Below are 14,878 nucleotides of genomic sequence, written 5' to 3'. Positions count from 1 at the left end.
TTAAAAGCTCCTTGCCAAACATACCCGTTGTCATAAATTTTATTCAATACCGAGTGTCAAATTGATATTAAAATGTTCAATAAATGTTTAATAAAATTTGACCAGTCTCCTTTTAAGTAAAATTTATGCCAACGCATAGATAAAAATAAGTAAGTCTCAACGCATAGATAAAAATAAGTAAAATTTAAGTAAAATTTGACCAGTCTCCTTTTAAGTAAAATTTAAGTAAAATTTGAAACTTTATAAAACTTTATGCGTTACAAGTTGTAAAAGAAATGGCAAATATGTATTAAATTAATTATAATAATGCAATATTAAAAAACAATTAATAGGACTAACATATCGTGAAAGACGCGTTAGAGGTTAACATGCCGTGAAAGACGCGCGTTGGAGGTTAACAGGTCATGAAAGACGCGTTAAGGACTAACACGTCGTCAAAGACGTGTTTGTAGGGGACATTTATGAAAACTTTTATTTAAAGGGACAAAAATGGAATCTCTTATCATAATTGGGTCATTTTAAAAATTTTCCCTAATTAAAAATGAATTAATAATTAATACCCACGACTATCCCTTCCACTCTAAGACTATTCGCTATGGTGAGGGGCATCCAAGCTCCCCACAGTGCCACGTCAGCGCTAGGGATGAGCATTTGGTACTTGGTACCGGTATCGAAATCGGTACCGATTTGGTACCGTCGGTACCGAATTGGTACCAAAGTTTTGAGTTTCGGGATCGGTATGGTACCGGTATTTCCCGAACTTTTGCCTTCAATACCGGTACCGTCCCGGTACCGAACCGAATATTTCGGTACCGGTACCAAGATTTGGCGATTTTCGGGATCGGTATTTTCGGTACCGGTACGGTACCGAACTCATCCCTAGTCAACGCCATGTGGGCACCGGGGGGCTTCGAAGCCCTTCTCCATAGTGCCCCGCAATGGTTTAAAGCCCCTTTGGACGTCCCATTATATATTATATATATAAATATATATGTATGTGTGCGTATGAGAGGAATAGAGAGAGAGAGAAGGCGCCTCCCCCTTCGCGACCGCCTTCTCCATGCCCCCGGCGGTGTTCCAGTACTGTTCCCCCTCCATCGGCGCTCAAAAAAACCACCTCGACAACGCCCATAACGTGGAGTCTAATAGAAAACCCATAAGTCAGCTTGAGGAAATAATACAAATTTTTTTGTTAAAAAGAACAAATTAACAAATGAACACACTTTCCTTAAAATGACTCCGCAACACAACCACAAAAAAGTCAAAAACATTTAAGCATTTGACTTTGGAATCCCATGTCACACACACCGCCTTGTACCCGAATAATGCCGCTCTTGCAGGCGCCAAACAAAACAGAAAGACGGTATATTAATATTCGTCTTGACTCCATCCATCCAAATTACTCAATCCGCCACGTGGCACATCCTACCCCACTCACCAATCCTGGCCCCACCTCCATAACCCTTCATCTCGCTCATCGTCTTTTTGACTCTTCCGATATTTACCCCTAATAATAATAGTAATAATTCTATTTTTTATTCAGATCAATATCATCATCACCGCCCGATTATTCGGTCTTCTTCGCGTAATTCAAGGTACGTTTAATTGAATTATTCAATGCTAAGTGCTCAATTAAGACTGTTTGTTCATTAATTCAGCTTGTGTTTACAATTTGATGCAGAGTACGTGGCTTAATTGTGCGATTGAGCTCTTAGGGTTTTGCTGATTACGGCGATTCGATGTCTGGACCGCTCGATCGATTTGCAAGGCCGTGTTTAATTTTGTTAGTTGATATGTTGTTGTGATGTGATGTATGAATTTAGGGTTTCAGTATAGCTAGGTTACAGTTTTTGTTATACAATCTGAATTAGTGTGTAATTAGTTAGGTGTTTGTATGTTTTGATTGGCATGTTGTTGATTATCTTATTTTCTTGAATTTTTTATGTCATGATGCATTATTAATTATTGAAATTTGTGATCTGTTAATCTTTCTAGCTAGGGTTTCAGTTTCTTGCAGTGTTATAGTGGAGCATAAAATGTGACACATAATTGTGAGCAATAGTAATTATAGTTTATACACTTAACTATAGATCCTGTTTTTTTTTAGCTGTTTTTTTGTTTCTGATTAAGTATAAATGGTAACACATAATTGTGATCAATAATTATACTCTACAAACTCAACCTATAGATCTTGTTTGTTGTTTAGAGTTTATAACATTAGCTGTTGTTTTTGTTTCTGATTATGTTATATGTGATGTCTAACCTTAAGATGTTGTTTTTGTATATGCTAGTGCGACATTAAAAGCACAAGTTTTCATGTATTTGACTATTTGTTCATAGGCTTTGAGGGGTCATCAGGCAATGATGAGAGGCCAGAAAGAAGAGAGAGATCAGAGAGAAGAGAAAGAAAATCTGATTTTGAAAACTCAGAAGATGAAAGGAGAACAAGAATTGGTTCATTGAAAAAGAAAGCATTAAATGCATCTAGCAAATTCAAACATTCTCTCAAGAAAAAGAGCAATAGAAGGAAAGGTGATGGGCGAGTCAGCTCGGTTTCAATTGAGGATATTAGAGATGTAAAGGAGTTACAAGCTGTTGATGCTTTCAGACAAGCACTCATTTTGGAGGAATTGCTACCGGAGAAACTTGATGATTATCATATGATGTTGAGGTACTTTAGCTTCTGGATTTCTGTTATACTGCAAACTATATTGATATAAAAGTTTATGATTGATGACTTGATGTTAATTTGCTTTAGGTTTCTGAAAGCAAGGAAATTTGATATTGAAAAGGCAAAGCAAATGTGGGCTGATATGATTCAGTGGAGAAAGGATTTTGGCGCTGACACAATTATTGAGGTGATTAAATTATGTATACAATTTTATATGCGTTGGTCTAATGCGTTTGTGATCTATAGCATCAAAACTAATATATCTTTTATTGGATCTTATCAGGACTTTGATTTTCCTGAATTGAATGAAGTTTTGAAGTATTATCCCCAAGGTAATCATGGAGTAGATAAAGAGGGAAGACCTGTTTACATTGAAAGATTAGGAAAAGTTGACCCTAACAAACTCATGCAAGTTACAACCATGGAACGATATATAAAGTATCACGTTCGTGAGTTCGAAAAAAGCTTTGCTTTTAAGTTTCCCGCTTGTTCAATTGCTGCAAAAAGACACATTGACTCAAGCACAACCATTTTGGATGTTCAGGGTGTGGTATGTAACATGTTAGAATAGTATTTGTATTATCGGAATCAATGTCTTATTCTTATTTTGATTGTTATAGGGGCTGAAGAACTTTGGTAAAAGTGCTCGTGAACTTGTTACACGGTTACAAAAAATCGATGGAGATAATTATCCTGAAGTAAGATTAATCAGTTTGCAAATGGAAATTTGTCATGTTTTGTTTATAGCTGTTATTTACAACTAACTTTTTATTTGTTCAGACGCTTCATCAAATGTATATAATCAATGCTGGTCCTGGTTTTAGACCGCTTTGGAGTACCGTGAAGTCATTTCTAGACCCCAAAACGGTTGCAAAGATTCATGTACGCATGGTGTATTATATTTTTTCATGCTGTGTTAATAAGAATCACTAGTTTTACTTCTGTTTTGAACTCACAGGTTCTGGGTAACAAGAATAAATTGCTTGAGATAATTGATGCCAGGTAATTCTTCATATTATTCATATTTCATAACAAAACAAAATATTGTCTAAATACTTGAAAATGAAAAAAATGGTATTTTGTGCAGTGAATTGCCAGAATTCTTAGGTGGCACCTGCACGTGTGCAGATAAAGGTGGTTGTCTTCTATCTGATAAAGGACCATGGAATAATCCTGATATCTTGAAGGTTATCATTGATCTTAAAGCATTTTAATATTATTTAATTACTAGTTTTGTCTTTTATTTAACTGAATTAACTGTACTGCAGTTGGCTCTCAATAGTGAAGCAAGACGTGCGAGACAGGTGGTTAAAGTTTTAAATAGTGAGGGAAAGATTGTTGCATATGCTAAGCCTCAGCTTCCGGCGGTATGAAGACAAAACTATCATATTGTTAATTGGTTTTGGTCAACTTGTTGCCCACATCATCATCAACTGCTGGATAATTTGTCATTTTTATTATTTTGTAATTATTTTGAGCAGCTGAGAAGCAGTGATACATCTGCTGAGTCTGGATCTGAAGCTGATGATATTGCATCCCCTAAAGCAATGAGGAGTTATTCACATCTTCGGTTAACTCCTGTTCGTGAAGAAGTGAGCATTCACCTCTTTTTATCTTTAATGTATGAATTCTCATTTTTGCTGGTATTATTTTTATAGCGGTTATAAATATATAGGCAAAGATAATTGGAGGTACAAGCTATGGTGGTCAGTTTTCCGGATATGATGAATATGTTCCCATGGTTGATAAAGCTGTTGATTCTGGTTGGAAGAAACAACCTTCACCTAAGCCATATGATCCCAAAGGTGAGTACAGGTGGCAAAATGTGCGGTTGGGACCCACGCTTGTTGGTTTTTTTATAAATAAAAAAAAGTAGAGATAATTAATCTCTAATTTGCTAACACGTAAGATAGTCGATATTAATCTAATTTGTTGAGTATGATTTTAGGTATGGTTGTAAACGAACCCAACATTCAGCGAATCGTTTGGTTGTTCGTTTAATAAATGAATGAATGTGAACAAGGAATTTCATTTGATTAAGTAAAAGAACTTACATGAAAAGAGGTCCCGTTTGTTAATTTGTGTTCGTGAACTTGGGCAATGTTTTCATGAACGTTTGTTCATTTACGTTCGTTTGGATAATTATATCAAAGTAGTTAACTTTGTTTATGTTTTGGCTGGTTATGTATTATGTTTGGGAATAAGAATGTTGTTTTTTGTTTTCAAATTCATATATGTTTTATTAGTGTTTGTTCATTTATGTTGTTTGCGTTCGTTCATGGAATTAACGAACCAACACCAACGAACACGAGCAAATTCATTTCTTTAATGAATGAACACAAACAAGAAATTCCGTTCAGCATGTGCTCATGAACCGTTCGTTTGCTCAGCAAATTCTTAACAAACGAACACAAACAAGGTCTCGTTTGGTGTGGTTTGTTTACATCCCTATTTTAGGTGTTTTATGCGTAAAGTACACAGTTGGCGATTTTGTTTATAAACAGTATATTAGTTTGAATGACTTATAGGTTTTAAGACACGTGAAGATAATCGATTGAAATTTGTTATTATATTGGTTGAATTTGACATTTCAAACATATGTATAGGGGCACTTATTGAACCGGAAGCTCAAAAGGGACCGGAAAAACTTCATACTCATATATGGATGATGATTGTGGCTTTCTTCATGACTATTTTGACCATGTTCAATACAGCAATGAGTCGTGTAACTAAAAAGGCAATTGCTGACTCAGCACCTGAGGTTGTTGAAAGCACGGAGTTCAGTTTTGATGCGTCATCAAATAAAGAGGAATTTCGGCCTCCATCACCGACTCCTTTATTTAAAGAATCAGAAATTTTCAATTCTCTTTTGAAAAGATTAGGTGATCTTGAAGAGAAAGTTGATACATTGAAAGCAAAACCATCAGAGATGCCTTATGAGAAAGAGGAATTGCTAAATGCTGCTGTTTGCCGTGTTGATGCTTTAGAAGCAGAACTTATTGCTACCAAAAAGGTGAACTTTTAATTAACAAGGGAAAACATGACCGTTTTGCCATTCTAATTAGTTTTTATTATCATTTTCGATTCGATATACTAGTTTATTAAAAACCTTCCCTCTATGTGCAGGCCCTGCATGAAGCTTTGATGAGGCAAGAGGAATTGCTAGCTTACATTGACAGTCAAGAGGAGAAAAAGTTCAGGGTGAGTTGAAAATAGACTTGGTGAACACCTTTTTGTTTTTTCTAATGAAAATAGAAAAAAATATTTATTTATTATTGCTATATGTTTGTAGAAGAAGAAATCATCATGCTGGTGAAGGAGTTGAATTAAGGATGCGTATGCAACTGTTTTTTTCTCATGTTTTATTTAATATAACTGTATATGGATATTTTCCCAAAAGTGACATTTCTATGTTTATTTAACCCTAATATCACTCACGTGGTTGTAACATATTTGGGTTTGCCTGTTTATGCCGAGCTTACTCATCACCCTAAGTTATTTTGCGCAACTATTGAATACCTGAAAACATTTGTTTCCCCACGTATGATCAGGAATAAATATTGAATGCTGGACAAACTGCAATGCCAAGTGTTCCTATTAATTACTACTGCATAAACCCAAATAACATTAAAGATAAAGGTTTAAGGCCATACAGTAATCGATGTGGAAGGTAGAGTCACATTTCTCTTTGTCCTTGAGTTTTTGGTGCAAAACTCATCGAGGACAAAGGAATTGTTTGCACTCGATTAAAGAATTGTTTGTAGCATCTTAGGATGTTAGGCAAATCCTACATAGTCATGGGCAAGCCAAAGTTGGTTAACATAAGGTCAGTTTTTTTAATGACACTCGAATTTCCGAAGTACAAATTTAACTTCATTATCTAACCCTTTTGGTTCCTTTCAATGGGTTAAGGATTTAATATCAGTTTATCCGTGTTATAACTTAACTAAAACCCCTTTGGTCTCGCCATGAACCTGATTACAATAAAATATATTTCTTCCTTCTTCGGTTAAAAGCACCGCATTTAACTTCAGATATCAAACTTCTACAAAAAGATAAACACAAAATCCTAAGCTTTACTATTAATTACTACTATATAAGAACACAAAGAACATTTGGAGATAAAGGTTTAAGGCCATACTTCATTAATCAAGTGGACAAAAACAAATGCATAAGGAGTTGCTACAGCAGGTGAGTGAGAGTAGTATTGTACAGTCACATAACAAAATTTTCTTTTTTGTTTTGGTATCATATGCCATGATATTTGGTGTGTGTGTGTATATATATAGTTCAAAAAACAAAGAATTTCTTTTTCCTCTTCCTCCTCCTCCTCCTCTTCTGCTTCTCCAGATATGCCACCAGCTGCTGTTGTTGAGTAAGAGACTCATCAAGAGACTGCATTATAATCACATCAATTATTTACTCAAGTAGTTAAAACATGTCAAAAAGTCGCCTAACGTATATATAAATGGTCAAAACGGCCTAAATCATATCGCATTACAATAATATCTTACTATTTCAAATATTCTGACACAAACAAGAATGTTAAAGGTACCTTCTTGACAGCAGCAAGTTCTGTTTCCAACGCATCAACACGTTTTAAAGCATTACTAAGAACCTCTTCTTTCTCGGGTGGTAACTCGGCTGGTTTATTATCCAAAACAATCATCTTTTCCTCCAATTCGGCTAAACGGTTCATCAGTGTTAGGTACTCAGCAGTTGAGATAGTGGAGGCTTGCTTCTTTTTATTTACCAGCAAATCCTCTATAAATTCAGTAGAGTATAAAGTGGCATTTGAAATTGTTTTAGGCATGTTACGTGTCATACGAACCAATGTCGTAAGTCCCATCATCAATGTCATCATAAATGTAACAACCTGGTTGGCTAGCTTACTTGTGGAAGCTTTCTTCCAACCATTATTATTCGTATCTATGAAAACTAAACTGTTAGTGTTTATTTAACCAAATTAACAATGATTGATAATATGTCTTTTTACAAGTACTTGATGACCTTAATGACATTAAATTTTGTACCTTTAGAGAGAGAAAGCTTGTGGTTTTGTTTACAAGAAGTTGCATCAACTGCTTTGTCAACTACGGGCTCATTTGCATTTGGAATGTTTTTGTTTGTATGATCCTACAAATCATTATAAATCAAATTTCTAATAAAAAACATAAGGCAAAATTGGAATTTGTTTCACTTATAAGAATATTATGTAGCTTACTTCTTCATTAACAGGAGGCAGATTCGCAGGCTTCATGTGTTCTTCAATACGCACAACCTCCTAAATCATTTTATTAAACAATTTATATTATTATTATTATTATTAAGGCAATATGGTTTTTAATCATGCCTAACTTCTTAACTTTGTTTTTTTTTCTAAATCAGGGATGATACCTTTTTTGAATTCTCTTCTTGGATTGAATGCTTTGTGCATATGTGTTCACCGTTACGTACCATCTGCCACACAAATTGAATTTGAGAATATTTTAGAGATAATGCATGATTAAAAAGTAACATAAACTAATACTATTTATATTAAAATGACCTTCATGATATCTGGATCTTGCCATGGACCTCTATCGGATCGCATGCAGCCACCTTTATCCGTGCAGGTGCAAGTACCACCCAAGAATTCTGGTAGTTCACTGTCAACATATATAAGGAAATGTAACAATTGAAGTGACATGTCATTGATGACCTGGCAACTGTTTCGAAAAAGTACCTAGCATCGATGACTTCCAGGAGCTTGCTTTGGTATTTATTGCCCAAAACCTAGTCAACACAATGTCATTTATTTGTCATGATCTCAAGAAACCTTGAAATTTTTTGAGGTTAGAAGATTTGTACACATTAGAGGTGGAAAAACGATGGGTCAAGCGGGTTGGGTATGGGTCAAAAGGTGACTTTTCGTACTTGTTGAAGCGAGTCGGGTTGGTGGGTTGATGAGTTGAATTGTTCAACAAACACAACCAATATTTTTATTTGTGTCAAGAACATCAAGCCAACCTGCGCACACTTAAAACCGTGTAATATGAACACGATCCGTTTAACCCATTTATCTAAACGTGTCAAACGGGTTGTTGGGTAACAATCAAGTTGCAAAACGTGTTAATCGAGTGGGTGGGTTGTAAAAAATGGGTTAAACGGCCATAAATTGGTTGGTGGGTCAACATGTGGATGAATATAGTTATAAAAGTTACATTGTTTCAATAACAACAGTAAAATATTCTAATAAATGTCTTAGATGGTTTTATGCATTAAAAAAATATTTTGGGCGAGTTTCAACACATTTGACTTGTTTCCTTTTAAACCACTTTTCAAAGTCTACCTGTTTGATCCTTAGAAGTAAACACGACCAACATTGACCCATTCGTTATCAAACGGGTCAAAATTTCCACCTCTAGTACAAACTGTAAAACTTACATTAATCTTAGCAGTAGTCCGCGGGTCAATAAATGATTTCACTGTGTTCCACAAGATCCTAAAGCCAGAGCCAGCATTGATTATGTACATGCTACTCAGTGTCTATAACAAAAAAAGGAAACTAAACAAACAGGTATATTTATAAACTTCTAGATCAGTAACTCACAATATACGGACCTCAGGATAATTGTTACCGTCAATACTCTGGAGACTTTGTATAAGTTCCCTAGAAGCTTTGTTCATGCTTTTTAGTCCCTGATTCATAACCAGTCAACTACTTTGACTAAATTATCTTATAGAAATGAATTAAAACTGAAGTTAACTTGAACTAGATGCTGTAAGTTGTGGGACTCGTATAACTTACGACTCCTTGTACATCAAGAATGGTGGTACTCTGATCAATATGCCTTTTAGCAGCGATTGAGCACGCGGGAAACTTATCACTAAAGATTCTTTCAAATTCCATTACATGGTATTTGACATAACGGTCAAGAGTTGTCGCTTGCAAAAGCTTTGTAGCATCAACTTGACCAATTAGCTCAATGTAAACAGGTCTTCCATTTTTATCGACCCCGTGATGTCCATGTGGATAATATTCAATCACGCGTTCCTTTTCGTTAAACTCAAAATCCTAAAAATGTGCATAATTTCATTTAGATGAAAAAATTGATAATATTTTGGTTGCATATGTTCCAAAAGGTACCTCCATGATGGTATCTGCACCAAACTCTTTTCTCCACTGGAGCATATCAGCCCACATTTGCTTGGCCTTCTCAATATCAAATTTTCTGGCCTTCAAAAATCTGCAATAAAGTTGAAGCATTAATGTTTTAAGCTCACCCATAGTGAATTACAATACCAAACGCGTTTTGACTTTTGACCCGTTTATGGCAAGACTAAAACACTCCAAAGGGTTTATGAAAGAAATGTTAAACCTTAACATGGTATGGTAATCATCATGCTTTGGTGGCAATAAATCTTCTGAGATTAACGTTTGACATAAAGCATCGACTGCCTTCAAATCCTCAGCATCATGGATATCTTCAACGACAACCGAGGACATCACCCTGCTGTTCCTCCTTCCCTTCTTTTTGAGTGAGGTTTTGAACCTTTTCGATGCACTAATTGCCTTCTTTTTAAATGAGTTGTGTTTACTCTTCTTTTCATCATCATGGTGTTCAAGGTCGAGTTTTTCCATACCTGTTTATTATTAAAACAAATGTAAGTCATGTTGTTGATGATCAACCTTGCATTTGAGCATCTTCTAGGTTCAATAAACATACTTGATCGATTAGGGCGGTCAAGAGGTCCGTGCATATGGTCACTCATGTTTGCATCTTGTGATGTAGATTCCAGTACCGAATTTATGGTCATTGCCAAATGCCTACACCTTTTGGCTAATACATGTTAGAAAATCATACAAAATAAATTTGTAAAAAAAAACGGCCCTAAAGAAACCGAAAAATCCATACCTGAGCATGCGTTTACATAGGCGTGCTGCTGCAAAAAACCATCAGCAAATCAACAAACAAAACAATACAATTATTGATCGAAATTGCAAGAATCATTTATTTATTGATGTTAGAAAACAAGAAGAATTAGAATTGGCATTATTATTACAAACAGGTAAAAGTAAGAAAAATGAAGGAGGAATGAATTACCATTGACAAAAGATAAAAAAGTTGCAGGACCTTTTGAACGGAAGAAGAGGAAGGTGATTTAAACGTGCATGATTTCATGATCATCCGCCATCAAAGAATGCCTCGCCTCTATTTAGTTTTTTAAATACCACACATTAAATATTATGAGACTTTTGGGGGGGGGGGGGGGATTGGTCTACGCCACCCGACTCACATTACATCATTTTAACTTTTAAAACCATATTTAGTTATAATGATTTCGCTTATACATGCGGTTATGTTAAATGTACTAAACTCCGGTTAAATGAGCGTTTAGTCTTGACAATTCTAGCAAATCGAGCATTTAGCTCTTGTGTTTCACTATTAAACGCCACTTAACTCCAAATAAAGTGGTGTGTGTATAGCATTACTCGTAAAAGATCATTTACTTATTTGACTACTATTAAATTAAACTTTGTACATGTTTGTTTGTCACATTGACATTCATTTACTCATTATTAGCGAATATATTAAGCTTTATATTTTGGTTATTTAGCTTACAACTAACAAAATAAGTAAATGAAGTTAGATTAGATGGCCCGAAGTTAATAGCAACGAAAATAAAAGATTATGGTCTTAAATCATAAATTTTAAACTATTAGACTGGAATAATGATTTTCAAATAAAAGAACTTTGAAAAAAAAGGTGATGATTGACAACAATGGAGGTTGAAGAAATCATCATATCCCCTCATGTTTATTACGAAGCAATAAACAATTTATTGTCAAATAATCGATCTTATTATGAGCTACGTTATCTGGATATTATATTTTGATTTGGATCAGAACAAGTTATTCATGATATACACATGTGAGATTTTATCGGGCAATATATTAATGTAATTAAAATTTAATATTTTTAAAAATTATAAGGAATTTGTTCCAATGATATCTGATTATCATATGGTGTAATTAGGGGTGTAAACGAGCCGGGCTGCTTACGAGTTACTCGAGATTGGCTCGTTAAAAGCTCAATCAAATTGAGCTTAATCGAGCCCGAACCTAAAAGTAAGCTCGTTTAATAATCGAGTCCGAGCCTAAGCTTCTCTTACCGAGCTCGAGCCGGCTCATGAGCCTGTCCTTTATACAATTTATTAGAATATATATTTAATAATTATTAATTAATATATATAATATTATGAAAAAAATAAATAAGAGTAACTAAATAATAATATGTTTTTATGCATAAAATAAACTTATTATAGAAAACATTATATAAAAATAATTATAATCACATATAAAATAATTGATAAATAGTAAACGAACCAAGCTCGAGCTTGAAAATATACTTACAAGCCGAGCTCGAGCTTTGAAAATAGAGCTCGAAACGAGCCAAACTCAAGCTATGTGTAAGTTAACGAGCTGAGCTCGAGCCTAGTCGAGCTCTGACTTGGCTCGGCTTATTTGCATCCTTAGGTGTAAGTAGTGATTTACCCGCGCGTTGTGCGGTAAAATCGGTTGGTAAAACCCAAGTGTTGTAGTAGCGAATCAACTCGAATTCAGTCAACATTAGCTACGTTCGTTACGGTGCTGTAACTAAAAGAAAATGGAAACAAAAAAAATAAAAATTGAGTTACGCCAATGGGGTGGCGTCAGTTGGTCCTGGACGGAAGCAGCGAGTCAACACGAATTTAGTCAGTATTAGCAACGTTCGCTATGGTATTATAACTAAAACAAAATGAAAACAACAAATAAAAATAAAAATTGAGGTGAGCTAATTTGGTGACGTCGGTCGGTCCCAGACGCAAAGGCAGTGACTCCACGACACTCGTATAACATATTATAAATTTTAAGTTAACATATTTAAAACAACATTTACTCGGTCGGTAAACTTGGGCGTTTGTAAAACCCAATCGTTGCAACGGCAAGTCGATTCATGTTCAGGCATTGTGGTGGAGAGTCGGTAAAACCGGTGCGCTGCTAAAAAACCAAGCTTTCCAGCGGTCGGTATTTGTTACGGTGACGAAACTAAAATAAAGTTTGGCAAAACCTGGGCGTGGGTAAAACGCAGGCGTTGTCGGTATTGGACGTTGCGCGGCAAAGTTTGATTACCTCATGCTTTTGTTGCATTGGGCAAGTCGGATCTTTTTATGTATCCAACATATTGTAGCGATGCATCAATGTGGATTCAGTTGGTATCATAATTAAACCCAATAAACCAAATTCAACTTAACATAAAAGAAAAATAAAAATTTAAAACAATATTTATTCGGTTGGTAAAATCCGAGCGTTGGTAACACCAGAGGGTGTAAAAGCAGAGTCGACAAGAATTCGGTCAGTACCTATCATGTTCATTATGGTATAAACAAAGCCGGTAAAACCAAAACGTTAAACCCAAAAATCAAAGTCGTCATATTGACATATAGAAAAACAAACATATAAACAAATAAAATATTTTAAAACGACAATTATTCGGTTGATAAAACTCTGACATTTTTGGAGTTGAATTTATAATAAACCTACTATAAATTTATGGTAACTGAAACATGTTTTAAAATTTAAAACTGTTTGATAAAAACAGTTGCCCTCATTAGCCCAGAATCGATCTCTAGACATGACAATGAAACACCATTTCACACCTACCAAAACCAACAGACCACACATACTTGGTTGTAATTCTTTTACAAATATCTAATATATACGAAACTTCTGGAACATCAATGTTGTGGCACCAAAAGTTATAGTAATTTTACTATATACTGATAATATGTGATCTCTCAATTAAAACTTTGGAGGTCGATAATTGACAATTCAAATCGGACGCTAGACGGGTTATTATACGTATTTAAAGGGAGATTATTAAGCATAATTTAAAAAAAAATAGCGAGCGTCACAACTCTTTTAACACATCCTGGAAAGCCACGTGGCGAAGCAACAGTACACGTGGACAATCTTCTTCCCCATAACGCAGACGAAACCACCAAAAGCAGAAACAGAAATGGATCTTCGAAAGGTTGAAGAAATGATTCGAAAGGTGGAATCATCGAGAAGAAAGACGCAATCCTCTCAACCTTCTCCAAACCCAATTCCGAGGCCGATCCCACAACACCGCCGGTTGATTCCGCCACCGCTCTCCAACTCTTCCTCGACCACATTCCCATCTCCTCCATCCCTGGAATCCACAATTCCCCTTCCACAGTTAACATATGTCTCCATTTACGCACCAGTTGTTAACCGAATTAACCGATGAAACCAAAGACGTAAACGTCCCATAGTGGGTGTGTTAATAGTTCTCATACCCGCCAAAACTGAACGGATATGAAATTATTATACGTATTTTTTTTAATTTTAATATTATTAATTATATTTATATTTTCAATGTCAAGGTTAGTGAGGGCCCGGGGTGCCTAGGCCCTTTTTTAGTAGTGACGTAACTTTACTCGTTTTCATCCAAAATTATTTTTACGTAGTGTAGATTTATCCGTTTTCGACTTAAAACTCGTCCAAGCTTCGCCACTATCAATGCTATGTAATATACTAATATACATATAACAATTTATTTCATGGTTAAAAAGTTTTAAGCCAAACTTTCAGGCTCAATTATACTGAATGGAGCTACTTTTTGCTAGGTCCAAATTCACAGTTAATGGACCCGCTATAACCTTCAAAATCGATTAACCGAAGCAGCCATAGCTAATTGGTGATCGGTTATGGTTATGATTATGGTATTGGTTATCCATTAACCAACATCTCAGTTATGATTATAGTTTTGGGTCAAAACCGTCCCATACACACCCGTAGTGGTTCCACAAACAAACGGAAAAATGCCATGCCGTTTTTAGCCGACGCCCCGCCCAGGGTCCTAGTTGGCAGTGGGTTGACGCCCCACTACATATGACTTTATATACTCAAAATTTGGGGCGTTTGATTGACGTGAATTGGATGTATGGCAGTTTTGGTGGTGAAAACGCATACGTGCATGAAGGATGGGATTAAGATGTTGTATGAAAAGAATGTGAGTGGAGCTCTTATTGATGATAGTTCGGAACCTGATCCGACCACCAGTTTTACTGCATCGTTCTCCCATCCGTATATTGGATTCATTAGTTTTTCTAATATGGTTCTTTGGTCTCTCCAGGTAATTGTAACTCCTCTGTTTATTT

At 35.4% G+C, this 14,878-nt stretch overlaps 2 protein-coding genes and 1 pseudogene across 2 annotated transcripts; 2 read left to right on the top strand and 1 right to left on the bottom strand.

Annotated features, from left to right (window-relative positions):
• Positions 1 to 1,508: 1,508 nt before the first annotated feature.
• On the top strand, positions 1,509 to 6,063 carry LOC143585948 (phosphatidylinositol/phosphatidylcholine transfer protein SFH8-like). The gene is made up of 15 exons (XM_077067613.1): positions 1,509 to 1,595; positions 1,682 to 1,773; positions 2,341 to 2,671; positions 2,759 to 2,858; positions 2,955 to 3,221; positions 3,292 to 3,369; positions 3,452 to 3,553; positions 3,630 to 3,673; positions 3,759 to 3,858; positions 3,940 to 4,038; positions 4,153 to 4,263; positions 4,347 to 4,476; positions 5,278 to 5,684; positions 5,798 to 5,872; positions 5,964 to 6,063. The coding sequence occupies exons 2-15, from the start codon at positions 1,740 to 1,742 to the stop codon at positions 5,985 to 5,987; spliced, it is 1,902 nt and encodes a 633-aa protein (XP_076923728.1). The 5' UTR covers positions 1,509 to 1,595; positions 1,682 to 1,739; the 3' UTR covers positions 5,988 to 6,063.
• An 892-nt stretch (positions 6,064 to 6,955) lies between these two features.
• LOC143585955 (phosphatidylinositol/phosphatidylcholine transfer protein SFH12-like) lies at positions 6,956 to 10,471 on the bottom strand. Its single transcript, XM_077067617.1, has 13 exons — positions 10,381 to 10,471; positions 10,033 to 10,297; positions 9,801 to 9,900; positions 9,462 to 9,728; positions 9,275 to 9,352; positions 9,098 to 9,199; positions 8,397 to 8,446; positions 8,220 to 8,319; positions 8,069 to 8,131; positions 7,896 to 7,952; positions 7,705 to 7,807; positions 7,227 to 7,600; positions 6,956 to 7,066 (listed from the first exon to the last, which is right to left on the bottom strand). Exons 1-13 carry the CDS (start codon positions 10,469 to 10,471, stop codon positions 6,962 to 6,964), a joined length of 1,755 nt encoding a protein of 584 aa, XP_076923732.1. The 3' UTR covers positions 6,956 to 6,961.
• A 3,242-nt stretch (positions 10,472 to 13,713) lies between these two features.
• Positions 13,714 to 14,878, top strand: part of LOC143585950 (SNF1-related protein kinase regulatory subunit gamma-1-like) — a 37,043-nt pseudogene continuing 35,878 nt past the window's right edge.

This window comes from Bidens hawaiensis, unplaced genomic scaffold (genome assembly GCF_021521415.1).
Source record: "Bidens hawaiensis isolate Kalapana, Puna unplaced genomic scaffold, B.hawaiensis_p1.1 tig00034242_1, whole genome shotgun sequence".
Taxonomy (NCBI): Eukaryota; Viridiplantae; Streptophyta; class Magnoliopsida; order Asterales; family Asteraceae; genus Bidens; species Bidens hawaiensis.
The sequence above is the reverse complement of the archived record's forward strand: the minus strand, read 5'-3'. Positions and strand labels throughout refer to the sequence as shown.